At 40.1% G+C, this 18,739-nt stretch overlaps 1 protein-coding gene across 1 annotated transcript in view; it reads left to right on the forward strand.

Annotated features, from left to right (window-relative positions):
- Positions 1 to 18,739, forward strand: part of grid2ipb (glutamate receptor, ionotropic, delta 2 (Grid2) interacting protein, b) — a 48,830-nt gene that overhangs the window by 7,254 nt on the left and 22,837 nt on the right. The window contains exons 4-8 of the mRNA XM_042507863.1: positions 7,180 to 7,458; positions 10,691 to 10,776; positions 13,675 to 13,744; positions 16,949 to 17,101; positions 18,134 to 18,289. Of these exons, the coding sequence (XP_042363797.1) occupies positions 7,180 to 7,458; positions 10,691 to 10,776; positions 13,675 to 13,744; positions 16,949 to 17,101; positions 18,134 to 18,289 (744 nt within the window). The remainder of the gene's footprint in view (positions 1 to 7,179; positions 7,459 to 10,690; positions 10,777 to 13,674; positions 13,745 to 16,948; positions 17,102 to 18,133; positions 18,290 to 18,739) is intronic.

The following is an 18,739-nucleotide window of genomic DNA, read 5'->3' on the forward strand; positions in this document are numbered from 1 at the left end:
CAGGCAGCCTGTGGTGTGGATTTATAATCACATAATTATCTTTTAATTCCTTTGGCTTTATCCTTAAATGTGAAACCCACCGCTGTGCAAGAGAGGCAGGACAAACAGATCATGTTAGCCAGATTCTTTCTGACACACTGTGACGCCTCTGCATGTGTGTTTAGACATAAGTCCTACACGTGTGGACACCTGAAGTGAAATGAGGTCTCCTCTTTGTAGTTTTTTGCGTGTCATTCTTCCCTTTTGAGAAATCCATCCCATCGTCCCTGCCTGCGTCCTCCTCCACAACCCTCCTTCAGATAATTATAGATCTCTGTTCTCTATAAACGAGGTCAAATCAGAGCACTCATTTAGTTTCTCAGAGTTGATGCTGAAAACTTTTAGTGATGAGGTGGCCGTTTCAACAGATGGTCGGGTGAATATCTGCTTTTATAAACACACAGTTTCACAGACGTGCGCTGTATCTGTGTGAGAGACTGTGATATGAATAGATGACAAATAGCAGGGAAGATAGCAAACAGAGAGGGACTGTGTGGGCTGCTACAGAACATTTATTTATATCTCAGGAGTCTGCTGGTTGTAGCTGGTAGTCTGCGCTCAGGCATCACCGTCTCCGTCAGATTCATTCTCGCCTCAAACCTGATCACAGTCTGCAGAGACAGTGACAGCTGGCTCAGAATACGTGGCCTATATCTTAAACTCAATACGTTTGTTCCAAAAATCAGCCCTCTCTGACGGGAAACTAAAGCTATTATATCCATCTTTGCTCTCTTTATAGCCAGACTCCATTGACAAAAACATTAATTTTACCTCAAAGAACACAGGAGCTGTTGGTCATTTAGTCATTTAATAACAATGACTAAATGATTTAATAACACAAAACAAAAGCAAGTATGTGTAGATTTTGTAAGCTTTCAAGTTATTCTGATGGCAAAAGAAATTCCTCCCTGCAACGTGGAATATTAGTCAAAGAAGCAGCTGCGCATTTTTACTGATATTAGTTAACCCTTTGAAACCTGAGAAAATTTGTGTGATTTTTATCTTAAACTTAGGAGGGAGGCAGTAAGCAGCTGAAAAAGAAATGACCAGGAAATTACTACGTTTATAGTAAAAAATACAAGAAAATAACCAAAAACAAACAAAAAAGGTAAAGTTAAAAAAAAAAAGTCTTAAAAGTATAATATATAATTAGGAATGTAGTCCTCTTGACATTTTTTCCTAGCTTTTCAAAGACAAATTTTCTGTACCCACTAAGTTCTAGTAGTTTACAGGACAACTTTGAAAAGTTATTAATCATCTTTTCATCCATGTTGTATAGAGAAATTAAACCAATTTGCTCAGTTTGAATGCAGCATAGGAAAAGCATAGTTAAATGGCTTAATGTGGTCAACTGAACAAAAACAGCTTATCAGAATATTTATGAATCAGTGGGTGATTTTTTTATATATATTCTTAAAACTTTATCTGTCCTTTTTTTTTACGGTACAATAAACGTCTCAGAAAATATCTGGGTATCACGGCAGGGTTTCCAACACATTATTCATTATTCATTATTACATTATTCATTTGTGGCGGGATGCCACAATTAAAACATCTGCCACCACATTTAGATTTTCTCGCACAACTGAAATATATATTACATGCATTTAGTCATTGCAGCACACTCTCAGAGCGCGAGTGTACTGTTGTCACAGAAGAAGTAGCAGAACACCAGGCAACTAGTAAACTAGTAAATGTATAAGTAGCTATTCATTAAATAAATAGGTCTTTTCATATGTCTCCAACAAGTATTTTCTAACATTTATGCTATGTTAAGAACAAAAATTACTGATTTTGCTTTACCCAGACTTTAACTGGCTTATTCAAACGTATCGCACTGCACCACACCTGCTGTGAGGCTGAAGAGTAAAAAAACCCATAATTTAAGCAGCAGCTGAGTGAAACATACAACAATAACAGGCTTCTGCATCGCTGGTCTTTTGTCTTGTGCTGTTGTGGTGCTGAATGGAGAGCTCCTGTAAGAAGGGGCGCAGCGGTGTATTTTGTGATACGACCACTAGGGGGCTCAGAGACTGAATTTCTAAATTCTCTCTCTATTCTTTGACTTTTTACTCAATGTATTATTAATGTATCACTTTGCAAGTATCTCTTGTTTGTTATTACCTTCAGCATGTATTTATAATAGAACTTATTTCAGTATGTACATTCTTCTGATGTTCACAGCATCTAAAGAGTGATGGTGTTCTGTGCAGGTTTTCTATAGGAGAGCTTTCATACAGGCGAGCATGTTGTTAACAGCAGCTGTGACCTTCAGGTTCCACATGTGAGAGAGGCTTCATTATTAGCTGCACAGGGCTTGATGTGTTCTGTATTTACTCTGAGTAATAAAACTGGGTGTAATGAAACTGAATAGTGTGGATCCCTCACGCTTTCTGTGTGAAGTTTTCCTCCCTTTCTCTTTGTTCTCTAAGTGTGTCCTATTTGCTTTATTTGGCTGTCAAAGTTGTTTTTATACGGCTTAATTAGCTTCTGGAGGACACGGACAGTGGTAGCTGTTGTCTCCATGTTGTCTCCATCAGCGCGCTTGGTGCTAATTACTCCACTGGGGCTGTTTTTAACACCCAGTCTGATTCATGTGATCAGCAGATCAGCAGCGAATCAGCTCTTCAGAACACAACAGACTGGTGTAGGTGGGAATCAAAACAGTTGTTTGTGCAGAGCTGTGTTTGGGCTCTGCTCTCAGTTGGATCTCAGTGCTGCTGTGATTTAACAAATGTGGAATCAGATGATTCTTTCAGACTGCAGGCAGAACTGGATCTTTGTGCTCAATATGTGACTCAGATCTGTGTGAACTGCACAAATCACACAAATCTGATCTTTTTGGTTTCAATTTGGACCACTTTTATTTGTGTGCTCCTGAATCAGATACAAGTCTGATTTCTACAGCTATCGCTGGCCGGATGAATTTGTTTTTTTGGTTGTCCATCCATCTATATACCCCGTTCTCATGAACATGATATCTCATGAACGCCTTGAGAGAGTTTCTCCAAATTTGGCCCAAATGTCAACAATGAACTGATAAGATCTGGGTGCTCAAAGGTCACTGTGACCTCTTCTGTCTTATTCTTGTGAGCCCGATATCTCAATAACAGTTCAAGGGAATTTTGTCAAATTTCGCAAAAATGTCCACTTGGTCTCGATGATGAACTGATTAGATTTTAGTGGTAAAAGGTCAAAGGACAAAGGACCTTGCAATCTCTCATTCTTATGAACGCAAATATATCTCAACAAGGCCTTAAGGTTTTTTTTCCTTCCAAATTTGGCACAAACGTACACTTGCACTTAACAATTAACTGATTAGAAATTGGTGGTTAAATTGGTGGTCACTGTGACCTCATAAATCATGTTTTTGGCCATTATACAAGAATTAATGCACTAATTATGCCCAGAATTACACAAGTGTCTAATAGGATAAAATGATAAAGTGATGACATTTTATATCCAAAAGGTCAAAGGTCAGTTTTACTGTGACATCATACCGTTCTAAAAATTGTAAAAGTTTTCTGGCCATTACTCAATGCAGGAGTCACTCCATGATTACAAACACATCATCACATCACACCCTGAAATCTTGGATGAAATCTGTTTCACATCACATTCCCAACACTCCTGGCTCTGCCTCCACATCAAACACATCACTGCTCCACAAAAAGCCTGTCTCCTCGTCCTCATTATCGTCTGCTCTCAAATTCACTGGCTTCCACTGAACACCAACTTCTAAGCCAAACTGCAAATGCTGACTTCAGTGGCCTCCAAGTATACTTCTATACAATCATGACCAGTTCACACTGGATTCTGGAGTCTGGCCACATTAAAAAAAAACAAAAAAAACGTTATAAGCAGCCGGGATTCTTTATGCACATCAAACAGTGCAGTCCAAATTTTTTCAATCCATTTAAGTGTGGTTTGACAAAGACCGTGACAATCATTTCCAAAAGGAACGTACGATAGACAACTGGATGTAGTCATTTCCACACTAACATTACGGATGTGAGCGGAGGCTACGATCAGGTCGGGTCTCAACTCATGTGCACAGTTTAAGTCAGCGTGGACTGGCGGTGCAGCGAAGTAAATCTGGCTGAGCCAAAGAATTATTATTAGACCTTATTCTGACATGTAAGTATTTACATATGATTCACTTAAAAATATACAGCTATGAGAAAGTATTATATATATTATATTATATAGAACTGGTGAACTTGTCCTTTAAGGTTAGACATGCCTGAGAACAAATTAAGAGTCCTGTTTGTGAATGTTCTCACAGGTGTAGTTATAAAGGCTATTCACGCATGCATGTGTGGGTGGTTGCAGCAGCTCTCTGATCGCTTGAATGAAATGTTTTGTGTTGTCAGCTGAGCACTGGTGTGTGTGTGTGTGCGTGTATGTGTGTTGGGGGAATTCATTTCATTTTGTTTTCGTAGTCAGCTCTGTTGTTTGGTTACCAGCCAGGTTTGGTTACTGTCCACACTCATCCCCCTCTTTGACATTTTGCTAGTTTATAGTGCCACAAAATGATATCAGTCTGCCAAGAATGGCTCAGTTGTTTTTTTGGTATCGACCAAAATGTGTCTGCGGAGCAAAAAACTGTCCAGTCTGAGTTTTGGTATTGTTTACTTCATATTTTACCCTCTGAGACACACAAAGACGCATTTTTGTCTTTTTTCAGCTCTGCGTGTGAAGTTTTCTACTCATAAATCTCTAATGAACACTGTGTTTTGGTAAGGTGACTATTAACGCTTTTGAAGTTTAAAGCGGCTTAGAGCATTATGTTGGAAGTATGCAGTGGCTGTTTTTGTGCTTTATTTTGTCTCATAAGTTGCTGCAGCAGATGTTGGGTTGATGCTATTTTGTCATTGGGCTAAATTTAAGCATTTTCCCCACTGGAGAACTGATAAAAATGATCAAAATCCCTTTAAAATACCACATTAAGACACCAAGACTTTGAGGAGCATTGAGAATTGCATTTTTCTGCGATTGGATGGAGAGCGCTTCTGTTATTGAAACTGCTGAGAAACCCCTTTATTTTTAATATACCTCTGAAAGCCGAACATCCTCTGAAAGCCCAGTGTCTCTAGTTTTTGGCTGTAAAGTTCTATGAGGCTGTGATTATCCTAGAGGTCACTACAGCTCATTTTATACAGTCTGTTTCAAAGAAATGGTCTCACTGTAATGAAACAGCCGCTATGGAGACAAACATTATCACAAATGGATAAAACTGGGCTAATTGCATCCACAAGGGTCCTAGCTTTCCATCAGTACAATTTATGTAATTTAAAGACTGTTTAGGGACCCCAGCATGCAGAAATATTCAAATACAACTGGCAAAAACAACACATTTAAACTGCATGCAAAAAAACCCAAATTTAATTCAATTACCACGGAGGTGACATTTTGAGCTACATGCTCTCAATCATATATATGTGAAAATGGACCTGCATTTTCTCTCCAGTATTTAGCCTAACTTCAGATCATTATTTGGCTCACTTTTTGAGAAGCTATGACATGGTTGGTATTCCTCTGTTCTTTAAGTTTTATATGATACCAGTATCACCACTCTAGCTTTTAAATTCATCTGTGTACAGCCTCTTGAAGACAGACGTTTCAGCCAGGATCACCGTCGGGTCTCAGAGCGTTAGAATTAGATATTTACAGATTTAAAAAATTACAATTTTTTCAATTTTTGACTGTTTTATTTTGATACAATTGTCTCTGAATGTCTGCTTGTGTTTGAACACAACATTTGAAAAATTTGACTTTTCCTCAGAAAAAGTAACATTTTGGCATTTGCTACCAAAACATCTGCACTATGTTGAAACATTTCAGACAAAACCTTAGACCCAGTGCTTATCAAAAAAGGATTTGATGACATAAAAAAGTTCAAACATAACGTAGCATGTTAATTAGTGAGCTGATTTGTTGCAGCTGGACAGATTCAGGCTAGCTGTTTCCCCTTGTTACTAGTATTTATTCTAAGTCACACTAACTGTGCCCTGGCTGTAGCTTCATATCTTTGGGTTTTCAGCCAAAAACATGATAATAGACAAATGTCTGTTCATCCCATTCGTGTGAACACGATATCTAACGAAGGCTTTGGTGGAGTTCTCTTAAACTTAGCACAAACATCCACTTGGACTCAACAATAAACTAATAAGGTGGTCAAAACTCACTGTCACCTTCATCCCTCTAATTCTCCTGAATGCAATATTCCACAAAGCACCTTGAGGGAGTTTACTCAAATTTGGTACAAACGTCCACTTAAGAATAAAGTTATTAGACTTGTTGGTGAATCTAGTGGTCAAAGGTCACTGTGATCTCACAAACATGTTTTTGGCCATATCTCTGGAATTCACTCACTAATTATGACAAAATTTAACACAAATGTCTAAAAGGATAAAATGATGCGCAGAGGCGTTTAACAATGATGAGATGAAGCTTTTGGAAAAATACTGGACACTTGATTTAAATGAGAATGATTAATTTAGTTATTCCACCTACTGAGTGCTGCTTTTTATGAGGTAAATTATTCTAGTCTTTTACCTTATTGGGCTGAAAAACAAGTATCTGTCAGAGCAGTGCGGTCTGAGGTCAATCAGATGACGACGGCTTCCTGCTCGGTGCTCACACTGACTGGGTGACACCGAGGTGAAGCGTGGACGGAAGTGTGGGAGAGCGAGTGATACTGTAGATGGAGAGAGAGAGATAGCAGAGGAGAAATCCCATGCTCGCTCACTCCCACACCTTTTCTCTCTCACTGTGTTCTGACTCTGGTACCTCGCGCTGCAGTGAGACTCCAGCGAGCAGCGAGTGACGCCGATATTTCCTCACTGAGACAAATCTGTTGTCTCTGGCTTTATGTTCAACTTCTCTTCTCTTTTTGGAGTCTTGAAGTAGGACGCCAGTTGATTTGACTCAATGTGACCGAGCTGATCATCACTTTTTAATTTCTGCTAGTGCTGGATTTTTGCTGTTATCTCACTGGAAATCCAATGTTTTTGGAGCAAGGTGGATCTGTGATGTAGCTCCGTCCTTTTTCCTGATCTTTTCTTTCTCTTTGAGGCAACTCTTGTGGACAAAAAAAACTAACATTTCTTTCCCTTCACATGCCACCATGTTCGCCAGAATCTTCATTCCCAAGAAGCACCGGCAGCGCTTCGACGAGTCCGTCAACCAGAATGTGATCAACCGGCTCTGCCGCAGCAAGAGCATCAGTGAGCCGCAGGGCAGGATCCGCCGCAGTCGGAGCGAGGATCACTCCGACCGACACCACGGGTCCAAACGGGCCAGCTCAGTACCCAGGGATGGAGAACCCGGAGGGAGAGGTGAGGGGGAGAGAGACAGGGGCGTAAGAAAGTCCGTCTCTGGGTTGCCTGCACATCCTCCCCTCGGACCCAACCAGAGGTAAGTGCACACGTGTGAGATGTTGGCTGTGTTTTAAGTGTTTACTGGAAACCAGCAGGTTCATCTCAACACATAAATATTGGCCTGTATCTTTTGAAAACATGTCTTTTTTCCATCCTCATCTCCAGATTTTTCTGCCTTAAAGCGCATGTTTTCCTCTGAGTTTTATCACGAAGCTGAACTTACAAAGCCCCAAATCTGTGTGTATAAGAAATACGTTTTCATTAACAACAATATAATGATGATGATGATAATAACAATAATAATAAATACTTCAGAGTCCTCAAAGATGCACCACATAGGTGAATATAATAGAAATTAGTTCAGTTTTCAGTTCATTTTTTATTTTACCAAATAACCTTGTCTGTAGCTCCTTAAAATTGAAGTCTGCTCATGAATTCAACATGTTAATCCCAGTTGTGTACCAGGGGGAAAAATTGACATAGAGGGAATTCAGAGATAAAAACGTCCTCAGTTCACAGCAGAGAACAGCAGAATGATTGTAGTAAACAATACCAATAAGGGAGAGAGCGCTCTGTGGATCAATACTGCGGAAAATGAAACAAATATTAAGAATCGATATTTTTGATAACAGAGGCTGTGACTGTTCAACCTCTCCACCCACCAACGTACTGATTACACGACTGTCCAGTTAATAACACCACAGTGGACTACAGGATTACAGGGATGTGGGGGGGGGGGGCAGTACGCTCCCACACTCCCACACAAACTGACTCCACAGATCTGTCTCTTCGGCCGCATGGGAGTGAGAGTGCGCGGCTGAATATGTCAAGTGGAATCGTATTGGCAGGTCACACAATAATAGGAGGCGAGATGTTTGTGTTTAACGGGAGGGATGATGTCATGTGGTGGAAGTGGCACAGGAACAATAACAAGTTGTGTTGCGTATTTGTGCCTTTCACTGAACTGAACTGAATACAACCCCTCAAGAATGTAATGCTATTGTCTCTCCATAGTCACAAACCAAAGAGAAAGATAATAACATTAACTCATTTTAGAAATAGAGATTTTTTTTTTTAATGAACTTTAAATGAACTCTACTTTGAATTTAGACCATGTGAGGCTCCATGCTATGGCCCCATTGTGTTTTCCAGCTAATACCACCCGGTTCTAAACTTCTGCTGCAACTTTTTTAAAAACAATATTCAGGTGAAGGAAAAAACAACAACTTTTATTTCGGTGTTTAAATAGATAGTCCAGATAGGTCTCAATGAAAGAAGCACTTATAGCATTGTTATGGAAATATTATGCCCACCCTCTGGTCTCCCCTCAGCTCGCCTGGTGACCTCAAAATGCTTTTAACATTGCTGACGACTGTCCTTGCATTTTTACACAAAACAAAACAACGGCGGCATCATGTGGCTCCAGTGAGTGATTTTAAAGAGCATGCTGGCATCAGGGAAGCAAAAGAGGTGTGTTGCTTGATAAAACAGTGCCGGCCTCTAGTGTAACATACAACATGCACGTGAACAATGACATGTCAATACCAATCATTTAGCGTCCCTGTTGTTGTATGGCAGCTGATCATGAGACATGATGGCACAATATTCCTGCCTTAAACATGCAGTGTGAAAAGGGCTATTTTCAACAATGCTAAAGGTGTTTTGTAGTTAAAATGAGGCTGCTTAATCACCAGAGCAACCCAGGTGGAGGCTGGTAGGTGGGCATAATGTCAGCAGCAACATGTACCGCCACCGGGGCAATGTTACTGGCTGTATTTGCCGAATCAGCTGCATTTCAGTGGCTGATGATTTACTGGTGTGTTTACACGATGGCCCATTAATACAGATACTCAGAATCAGTAACTATTGATCCCCATTTCAGGCTGTTCAGGTCGTTATTGGAGCTGCTGCACAATGAGCCAGCAGTTGATGTTTCAGTGATGACTGACTGATTCATTTGGGTCATTATGTAATTATTTTTGGAGCTGAATTTAAAGTATAAAGTGCAGCTGGTGCAGACTGATGGGGATCAAGAGACGAGGCCTTGAGCTGCCTCGCAGTTTGCCAAGTGTGCTCCAGGCTGATGCTGCGCCTCTTATTGTGGCTGCACACACACACACACACACACACACACACGCACTGGTACACATGCAGCATCCAATGTGCCCCTCTGCATTTAGCTCGTCTTACATAACAGCCAGTAACCACAGAACATCTTTATGTTTTCTCCTCCTTTCGTCCTTTTTGTTTTTTTGCTCCCCTCCGTTTACACATCGAGGCAGCGTTGCCTTGAGTCGTTTCCATGGCAACGCACCGGTGGATCGACACCACAAGTGTCTAATCTTTGATTTAATGTGAGGCTCCACTGTGTGCTCCTCCACCGGGGTGAATCACAGAAGAACACCACCATCAGAAAAATGTCAAAGCTTTTTTTTTCCATATCAAGTTTGTCCTAAATTATTTTTGTTCGGCTCGGAAGAATAAAACACACTGAGAGACGAGTGGATTGATATATGGAGCTGAAGCTGCACTATTTGAGATTGTTATGTGAAACAAAAACAACAAAAAGACATGTTCTCAACCGAAATCACAAAGTCAGATTGCAGTGAAGAGAAGCGTCACTTGTTCAGACTCCCACCTACAGGAAGTGACGAATGACAACAAAAGCGCAAACTGCCGTGTTAACAGCAGAGAGCAAACGCACCATTATGCAGAGACAGCTGGGCTCCTGTCCATTCACAGAAAGCCTTTCAGATGCCAATTAATGCTGAAAACGTAATAACTGAATAATCGTTTAGTCCATCGTCATCTCTGGCTACAGCTTGTCAGATGTGAGTTTGTCATCTTTCTTGTTTTCTGTAATTCTAAAGTGGATATCTTTGGACTGTTGGTCAGACAAATCAAGCAAATTGGAGACGGCTTTGTAAGACATGCTGCGTTTATATACCAAATGATTTAAACTATATCCCACCCAAGAAGTTATTTGGTTACTAGGGATGCACCAATTTTGAAATTCTGGGCCATTTCCAATGTTTGAAATAACAATTTGGTTGATACAGATGTTTTGATATTGTTATTTATTTTGTTTTTGTTGTTATTTATTCCTCCTTTTGTTTTACCATAAGTCAATTAAGGAAAGTGCCTACAGTTTGCCACCCCAGTCGCATCTCTATGTATAATATTCAGTATCAGCTGAAGTTGGAAAAAAAAAAACATTTGCACTCAAATGTGTTTTTCATTCGTTGATCTCACTTCCTCCCTCTGTTCAGGATCGTTCGTGTGTACCGGGGGAAGAAAAACTTCGGCTTCACGTTGCGAGGTCACGCCCCCGTCTGCATCGACTCTGTTATCCCAGGTACTGCTGCTATATAAAACCTGTACGATACAGACGCCTCCTGTGTGTGTGTGTGTGTGTGTGTGTGTGTGTGTGTGTGTGTGTGTGTGTGTTTTGCTTTGACCCAAACATTGCTGTGTGTGGGCTGGCGATGGGGGCGTGGGGGCGGATGTGCATTATGTGGTTAAGTCTGTTGTGGTGCCACTGGGGGCTGAAGGTGATCATGAGGTGTGTGACTATGAGTGCAGCAGGAAGTGGATCGGTATGACTCACCAATGAAATGTTAAGAGGAAAACACACAGAACAGGCTGTTCTGTGCACTAATACTCAGAGCAGTCAGTTTAGTCTCACAGTCAATACAAACTGTACAAATATGTCACCATGCATTACTGTTCTGTAGAAACTGATGATTCAGAAAATTCAAATCTCTTACAAATGACACGTTATACAAACACATCATTTATCATCAGCTTTCAGAATCTTTTATAATCTTTTATTTGCACTAACAAAGACAGGCATGACATACAGATAGGAAGGTAGGGGCAGGTACAGGTTAATGATAGATGGAAAATAGACCAGCTTTTACTTTCACAAAATAAAAGCTCAATTTACAGCACAGTGGAAGTGCTTTAACCATTGTGCAACTTAAATAAGAATAGGATAGCGCTTTTATTTCCCTGGTAGCTACAGGCCCCCAGAAAGTGCACTGGGCTTTGAAGCAACTTATCGTAGTGGCCAAATGGCGGTATTACAACTCCAGAGTCCATCACCTGATGCCATTGGGCCCAAAAAGATTTTTTCCCCATAGACTTACATTGTGAAAGACACATCTCACCTTTTTTTGAGCGTCACAACCCCAGAGAAATGACTTGTTTCACTAGCACGATTCGATCCATTGAGTCCGATAACATTTGGAAAGTCCAGAAGAGCCACACGATTAAATCATTTTATCCTCATTCAAGTTACCGGAGTGCTGGACCAGAAGTTAGCCACTCGGCCAGCAGAAGTCTTTAGTGCGCTTGCTCTAAGGGTCCAATGATGCAGAAGTTGCAACGATCATCTGAGTTATTATATACTATGAAAGTATAGCTTTCTTTGCTACATACGCCAATGACCAACTTTCAGAGGAATAAACACTGCCCAGCCATAGATTTATAATAATATCGAGATACCAGACCAAAGATGGTGCCTTTTCTTTCTAATAGAGTTATGTGAAGCACTTGGTGCATGAAATTTCTTTTGGGGGATTGGCTGCAAGGTGGAGCGGTGCTCCTGGGACCAGTGTCCAACGCTGTATCCAGGTCTCTTACTTAGATGGCTATCAGTAGCTATCACCAGTTACCAAAGAGTATCAGTAGGTTTTTTGCACTTACTATCTCGTTACTATAAAAGTTGTACGTTTTCATTTAAAGATATGCTTTCAGATCGGGTTATATAGAGTTATAGAAATCATTTAATGAGGAAATACTCGCTCTCGTAATGAGAGCTAGATGACAAGATCGACAGTCATTGCTATATTACTGAACGGGCCAACCGAGCACTGGCCCTGGACTCCAAAATGTCAGGGGCCCCCAGGCATTCACATTCAAAATGTCACTCAATCATTCAACCAGAAAGTGTGTAAAGGGTTATTTTAAATTCCCCAAAGTCACTCAATAACACAAACTAACGAACTGATTGAAGCAGCAGTAGACCAGCAGCTCCTGTGTTCAGCGAGGTAAAATTACTGTATTTGTCTGGTCACTGTGACGAGAGCTATATAGATGTGGAACTGAAGCCGCTAATGGCTTTTCCATCAAAATGGGTTGTCTGACATTAGGGTAAAGCAGTGAAAATACTCCCAATATAGTGTACATTTAAACTGATATTGATTTTTTAGGTGGATCGTTTATTAGGTATCCACTGTCCCACAATGCTTAGCTTCCATGTCGGACTCCAGCCTGCTTCTCCCAACCAGGGTCGTGCAGATGTTGAATTGTTTGTATCGTCCAGTCTTCCTTTAGATAATTTCTAGCATCTTCAAATGTCTTTTTTTCATAGATTAACATCAAAACGTGGAATAACTACAAAACCCTGTGCAATGCAGCATTTTGTATTGTATTTTTTACTCAGTACCTGCTGCTTTTTACCAGCGAGTGTTTTGGCACAAAAATGAAACTCACTCTTAAATATTTGTCGGGTTAATTGCCAATAAGAGCTTTTGGTGAGCGTGTTAATTAGCTCCATGTTTTCACATTTCCAGCAGTAAAAGGTTATTTAATGAACTGTTATTGCAAATAAAAGCAGCAGACAAGAGAGGCAACTGCTGTGGGAGTTTGCCAGGTTCAGGCTCAGTGAGGAGGGAGGTGTGTGTGTGTGTGTGTGTGTGTGTGTGTGTGTGTGTGTGTTATGCGTGTGTGTGTTTGATGATGACTGCACTGTTCCCGCCCACCATCATCCCCCACCATCATGTGCTGCAGCGGGCCAGAGCGGGCTGACTCAGTGGGCCTTATGGAGGTTGATGTGAAGATGGTGGGGGTGGTAGCGTGTCTCTCGTCGTGATCTGATCCTTTACGGACGAACCAGGAAAACTTAAAGTCTGTCTCGTGGCCCGTAAATGTGCACACATGAGGAGTTTGTCATGTCCAAACTTTGGGTAATAAAACAATAGCGTGACATTCAATAAAAGGAGAATTCATCTGTGATTTGACAGATGAGGGGGCGGTGGTGCAGACTCCACCGAGGATTGTTTTGACAGCACTGTTTCCTTACGTAATAACAATTTAGCATGGAGATCATCAGTTTGTTGATGGACGTCACATTGACAGCATCACATTAGTCACCATCTTCCCCTGCTCTGTCCGTCTGTTCAGGGCACCTTGTTAGCTGCTCAGGTTGTGCCAGGAAACTGATTTTCTGCCATCTTTGTCTCCCTCTCAGATAGTCCTGCTGAGGAATGTGGACTGAAAACAGGAGATCGTATCCTCTTCCTCAATGGCCTGGACATGAGGTTTGTCTTTAATAGATAATATCATTACTGTGAGTAGCAGCAGCAGTAGTTGTAGTGATAGTATTTTGTCTTTGCCTACCGTCCAAGTTCTTGAACTGAGGCTGTATATTTAGAGAGGAGGAGAAACCATCTGCTGCTCGTATGAAAACCATCTTTGACTGTGCCAGAGAATCCATCACAGCGCGCAGGAATGCTTTTTCTTGTTTTGTTAGAGTTTCCCATTAATTATCCCTGAGGTGCACTGTGTCTGCTTCCTGTCAGTCATCCTCAGGAGGGAATCAAAGTCTCAGCTGTTAAATCAGCTTCTCAGAATTTTATAGCTTTACTATATGTATCCAACTCCTATGATGTTGGATGGATTTGTGATCCAGAGGAAGAAGACAGATTTTTTTATTCCTTCTTTTCTTTATTATTTTCTCTAAAAGCAAAACACACACAGTCTTTAAAACGTACCACACTTAAATATGGGTAAACTACATACAGGACAGAAAGGACAAGACAAGAAACAGGGATAAACTGAATATGACAGAGGTAAAATGTTACATGTTACATGTAGTATATATCCTAATTTTATATATATATATATATATATATATATATATATATATATATATATATATATGTGTGTGTGTGTGTGTGTGTGTGTGTGTGTGTGTGTGTGTGTATGTGTGTATATATATATTATATATATATATATATATATATATATATACATATATATATATATATAATATTCTCAAGTTTTACTTCGTATGTTCAAACTTAAATTCTGTATATATTCAAACTTTTAATCTATATTTTCAAGATTCCTTACATATACTTGAATTTCATAACATATTCAAGTTTCATTCTGTATATCCAAACTTTTAATCTGTACATTCAAGATCCATTACATTGTTTAACTTTTATTCCACATACATATTCAAGTTTCATTCTGTATTCTCAAACTCCATTCCATATGTTCAAACATTAATTCTATATATTCACATTTCAGCCCATATTTTCAAACTTTTATTCCATATATTCAGACATTAATTCTATATATTTACATCTCAGCTCATGTTTTCAAACTCTTATTCTTGTCAATATATTCAACTTCCTTTCCATATATTCAAGTTTCATTTTATATATTCATGTTTTAGTCCATATATTCAAATTTCATTCTATATATTCAAACTTCCATTTCTTATATTTAGACTTTCAGTCTGTGTATCGTGTAACATTTTTCTTGTGGTTTATGACCTCAATCTCTAGTTTCAAGTCTTCAATATAGTATGATGTTCATTTTGTAATTTATGGCCCCATTTAGATTAAAGTAGGCCACAAAGCAGGGTATGCTTTAGAGCGTGGCTGCATGGTGGTTGACAAGTCACTAGCTACCAAATATAAAGTTAGTGTCTAGTCATAGTTAGGGGGTGTGGTCAGCAAGGGGAAAACAGTCCTCTCTTTCAGCCTGTAAATGCTGGAATATGCAGTTTTTAAACACACCTAAGAGACAGTAGTCACTATTCTATCCCTATGTAGTCTATTACAGTAACTATAGATGTAATTACTTCAGTCAGAGAAGCTCCTCTACAGCTTCATATTCTTGTCCATACATGGTTGTGGCTCCAAAAAATCAAGATGGTCAAAATGCCCAAATGGAGGCTTCAAAACAGGAGTCTATGAACCAATCGATGACGTCACTGTGGCTGCATCCACTTCTTTTGTACCGTCTATGAATTATAGATATGAGAGTGGTATCGATCTTCTTATAAAACGAGAAATATATTTCTTAAGATGTCAAAACACTTATTTAAACTCTGAATCAATTTTCACTTTTAACCTTGGTGTGTGTGTGTGTGTGCAGGTACAGTGTGTATGTATGGGACATGTGAACGCAGCCTTTATTTAAACTTCTTTTGTGGGCGTCATCATTGTTCTTTTGTGGACTTAACAACTTCTTGACCCTCTGCCTGTGGATTCTAGGAAAGTGAGTGTGGGCGTGCAGATACAATAAGAAATCCAGCGTGGATCAAATTGAACCGTGGCTGTACGAGCTCCGCAAATAACAAGCAATATACTATAAGCTGCTGTACCCGGCACTGTGTGAAGAAACAGTTATTACTCATTCTGCCACCCTGAAAGCCATGTGAGATAGGGCTGTTCCCATGGCGGCCTGATGGACTTTGATTGGTGCCATACAATTTCACTGCTCTGCCTAATAACACACCGCAGCTGCTGCTGCTGCAGTGGGAGGTGATCAGCTAAACAGTGGGAGTTGTTCACCAGAGAAAGAAAGAAAACAAGTACATGGTGGTACGTTGAGTGTCGTGTTTGCAAAGTGAGCATGAGGTTTGTTTACAAAAACATCAAAAATTGATGTTGAAGATAAGTCAAATCAGTTGTATTCTCGACCTCAGCTCCATCATCTTCATCTTTCCGTTACAGCTGAGGTGAATTATGGATACCTTGTTAGAACAGTATCTCACAGGAAGTATAAGATGTTCTCACTTTGATGTAACAACGGTAATATAGTAACAACTTGAAGAGGAGTTACCATGTTGCTGATTGCTGCAGATTTTGTACCACAAATGCAAATAATAATGCATTTTACAGAGAAAATGTTAATAGATGTTTTTGTTGGTGGCTTGATATGAATTTTTGGTGATTGTGAAAGATTATGTATGTCAAATATTTGCTGGACAGATAGTCTTTTCATAAAACTAGTGTGTCTCTGCTGTAAAAAGATGCAGTTTAGTGCTACATGATCATGGTAGATAGACACAAAATAAACATACATACAATGAACATGGACATTGGTTAGCATTTCAGCACCTCCTGTATCCTCATCTTGAATTTAATATGTTCTTTGAATGTGTTTTTGGTTGGATGTCTGAAATAAGGTATTGGTTAACACAAGCTGAAGAGACTTAACTGTTTTGTTCTGCAACACAAAATACTGTAAATACCCCACTGTGAACTCTGAAGCTTTTATGTGTCTTAAAAAAGGTGGTTAAATGTGACTACAGAACGTCATCATGCCACACTAACATTTTATTTGCAAGTTTGGTCTTAATTTTTTATTTCAAGTGGTATTGAACAGTCTTAAAATTTCACTTTATACCTGTGGAGGTCATGCAGTTGATATGATCTTAGCTAAAAGTCCATCAACTCTCCATCATTTCCTCAAGTCCTACTCTCCTGTCCTTGTTGTCTTTGCAGGAACTGTTCCCATGAGAAGGTGGTGTCCATGCTGCAGGGCAGTGGGGCGATGCCCACTCTGGTGGTAGAGGAGGGTCCATCCGAGTACTCCTCAGACCAAACAGATCCAGAAGAATCTCCGAGCCTGGCCCCCACCACGTTACCGCGCTCCAGGTCAATATAAACTGACAACAAATATTGACAAACTGACATTTCCAGCTTCTCATTGTCTGTTATGACAAACGAACTAACATCACATCCCTCGGTCAGGTGATGCTGCATTTTTATGCCTCTGTAACCAGTGATAGTGGAGGCTTTATGTTTATGGGTTGTCTGTCTGTCCAACCTTTTCTAGTGAACACAATATCTCTAGAATGCCTTGAAGTAATTTCTTCAATTTTTGCACAGACCTCCACTCAACAATGAACTTATATGAATTTGGTGGTCAAAGGTCACTGTAACCCCCTCTGTCTCATTATCTCAAACGCAGTATCTCAAGAAGGCCCTGAGGGAGTTTCCCTAAATTTGGCACAAACGTCCGCCTAGACTTAAAAATGAATTAATTTGAATTTCGCTTTCAAAGGTCAAGGTCCCTGTGACCTTTCATCTGTTTCATTCTTGTAAACGCAATATCCAGAGAACTCCTTAAGGGAATTTGTTCAAATTTAACACAATTGTCCTTGGACTGTAATGATTAGATATCGGTGGTCAAAGGTTCAGGTCAATGTGACCTTGCGTCTGTCTCATTCATAAATGCAGTATTTCAAGGAAATCTTGAGGGTTATTTATCGGATTTGGCACAAATATCCACTTTGAGTCAAGGATGAATTGATTAGATATTGGTGGTCATAAGACAAAGTCACCTTGACCTTGCGTCCGTCTCATTCTTGTGAACGCAATATTTCAACAGAGCCTTGAGGAAATTTCTTAAAATTTGGCAAAAACATCCACTTGGACTCAAGAATGAGCTGATTAGAACGTGGAGGTCAAAGGTCATGGTCACTATGACATCATAATGTTCTGCTAAAACACTTTGATGGCCATTAAAATAGTGTTGTATCAGAGGAACAGAAGGGGAGACATTTGGTCAGATACTAAATTGGATTGAGTTCAAGTGTCAATAAAGATGTAGAACAAAGGAGAAAGAAAACTGGTGGTGTGTTTGAGTTTATGAATGGAGATAAATAATGATCATCTTTCACACAGGTCTCCAGCCCTCAGCTCTCTGCAGTGGGTGGCAGAGATTCTCCCGCCCAGTATCAAAGTCCATGGACGGACCTTCAGCCAGCAGCTGGAGCACCTGCTGACCATCCAGGAGAGGTACACCGTCTGCAAGTCCCTGGAGACCTTCTTCCAACACAGGTCAGTGGGATGAAATAGTAAAAAGAGGGCACAGAGAGCATGGACGCAAGTGTGAGGAGGAAGAAACATTCAGCTCTGCAGTCTGCACCAAAGTTTTTGTCAAACTCTCTTGGTGACATGACTTTGTTAACTGAGTATTTTACATTGATGGAGAGGAAGCTGTTGCCAGGAAACTGTGTTTGTGACACCTAATATATCAGGCTGTTGAGGATGCTCTTAATGCATGCGAAAGAGAGGTGGTGAAAGAAAAAGCAGTGAAGAAACAAATGCACATAGCTAAGCAGGAAAAGACGAATAGAGCTCTGCAGATGATGGTAACATGTGATACTGCAGGATTAGAAGCAAAAAATTGAATTCCACAGTGTATGCATACAGTATAAACACCCGAAGGCGAAACTCCCACCAGAACTGACATCCCTCTTATCTTCCCACCTTTTCATGAAAATGTGT

The sequence above is a fragment of the Plectropomus leopardus genome, chromosome 19, assembly GCF_008729295.1.
Source record: "Plectropomus leopardus isolate mb chromosome 19, YSFRI_Pleo_2.0, whole genome shotgun sequence".
Taxonomy (NCBI): domain Eukaryota; kingdom Metazoa; phylum Chordata; class Actinopteri; order Perciformes; family Serranidae; genus Plectropomus; species Plectropomus leopardus.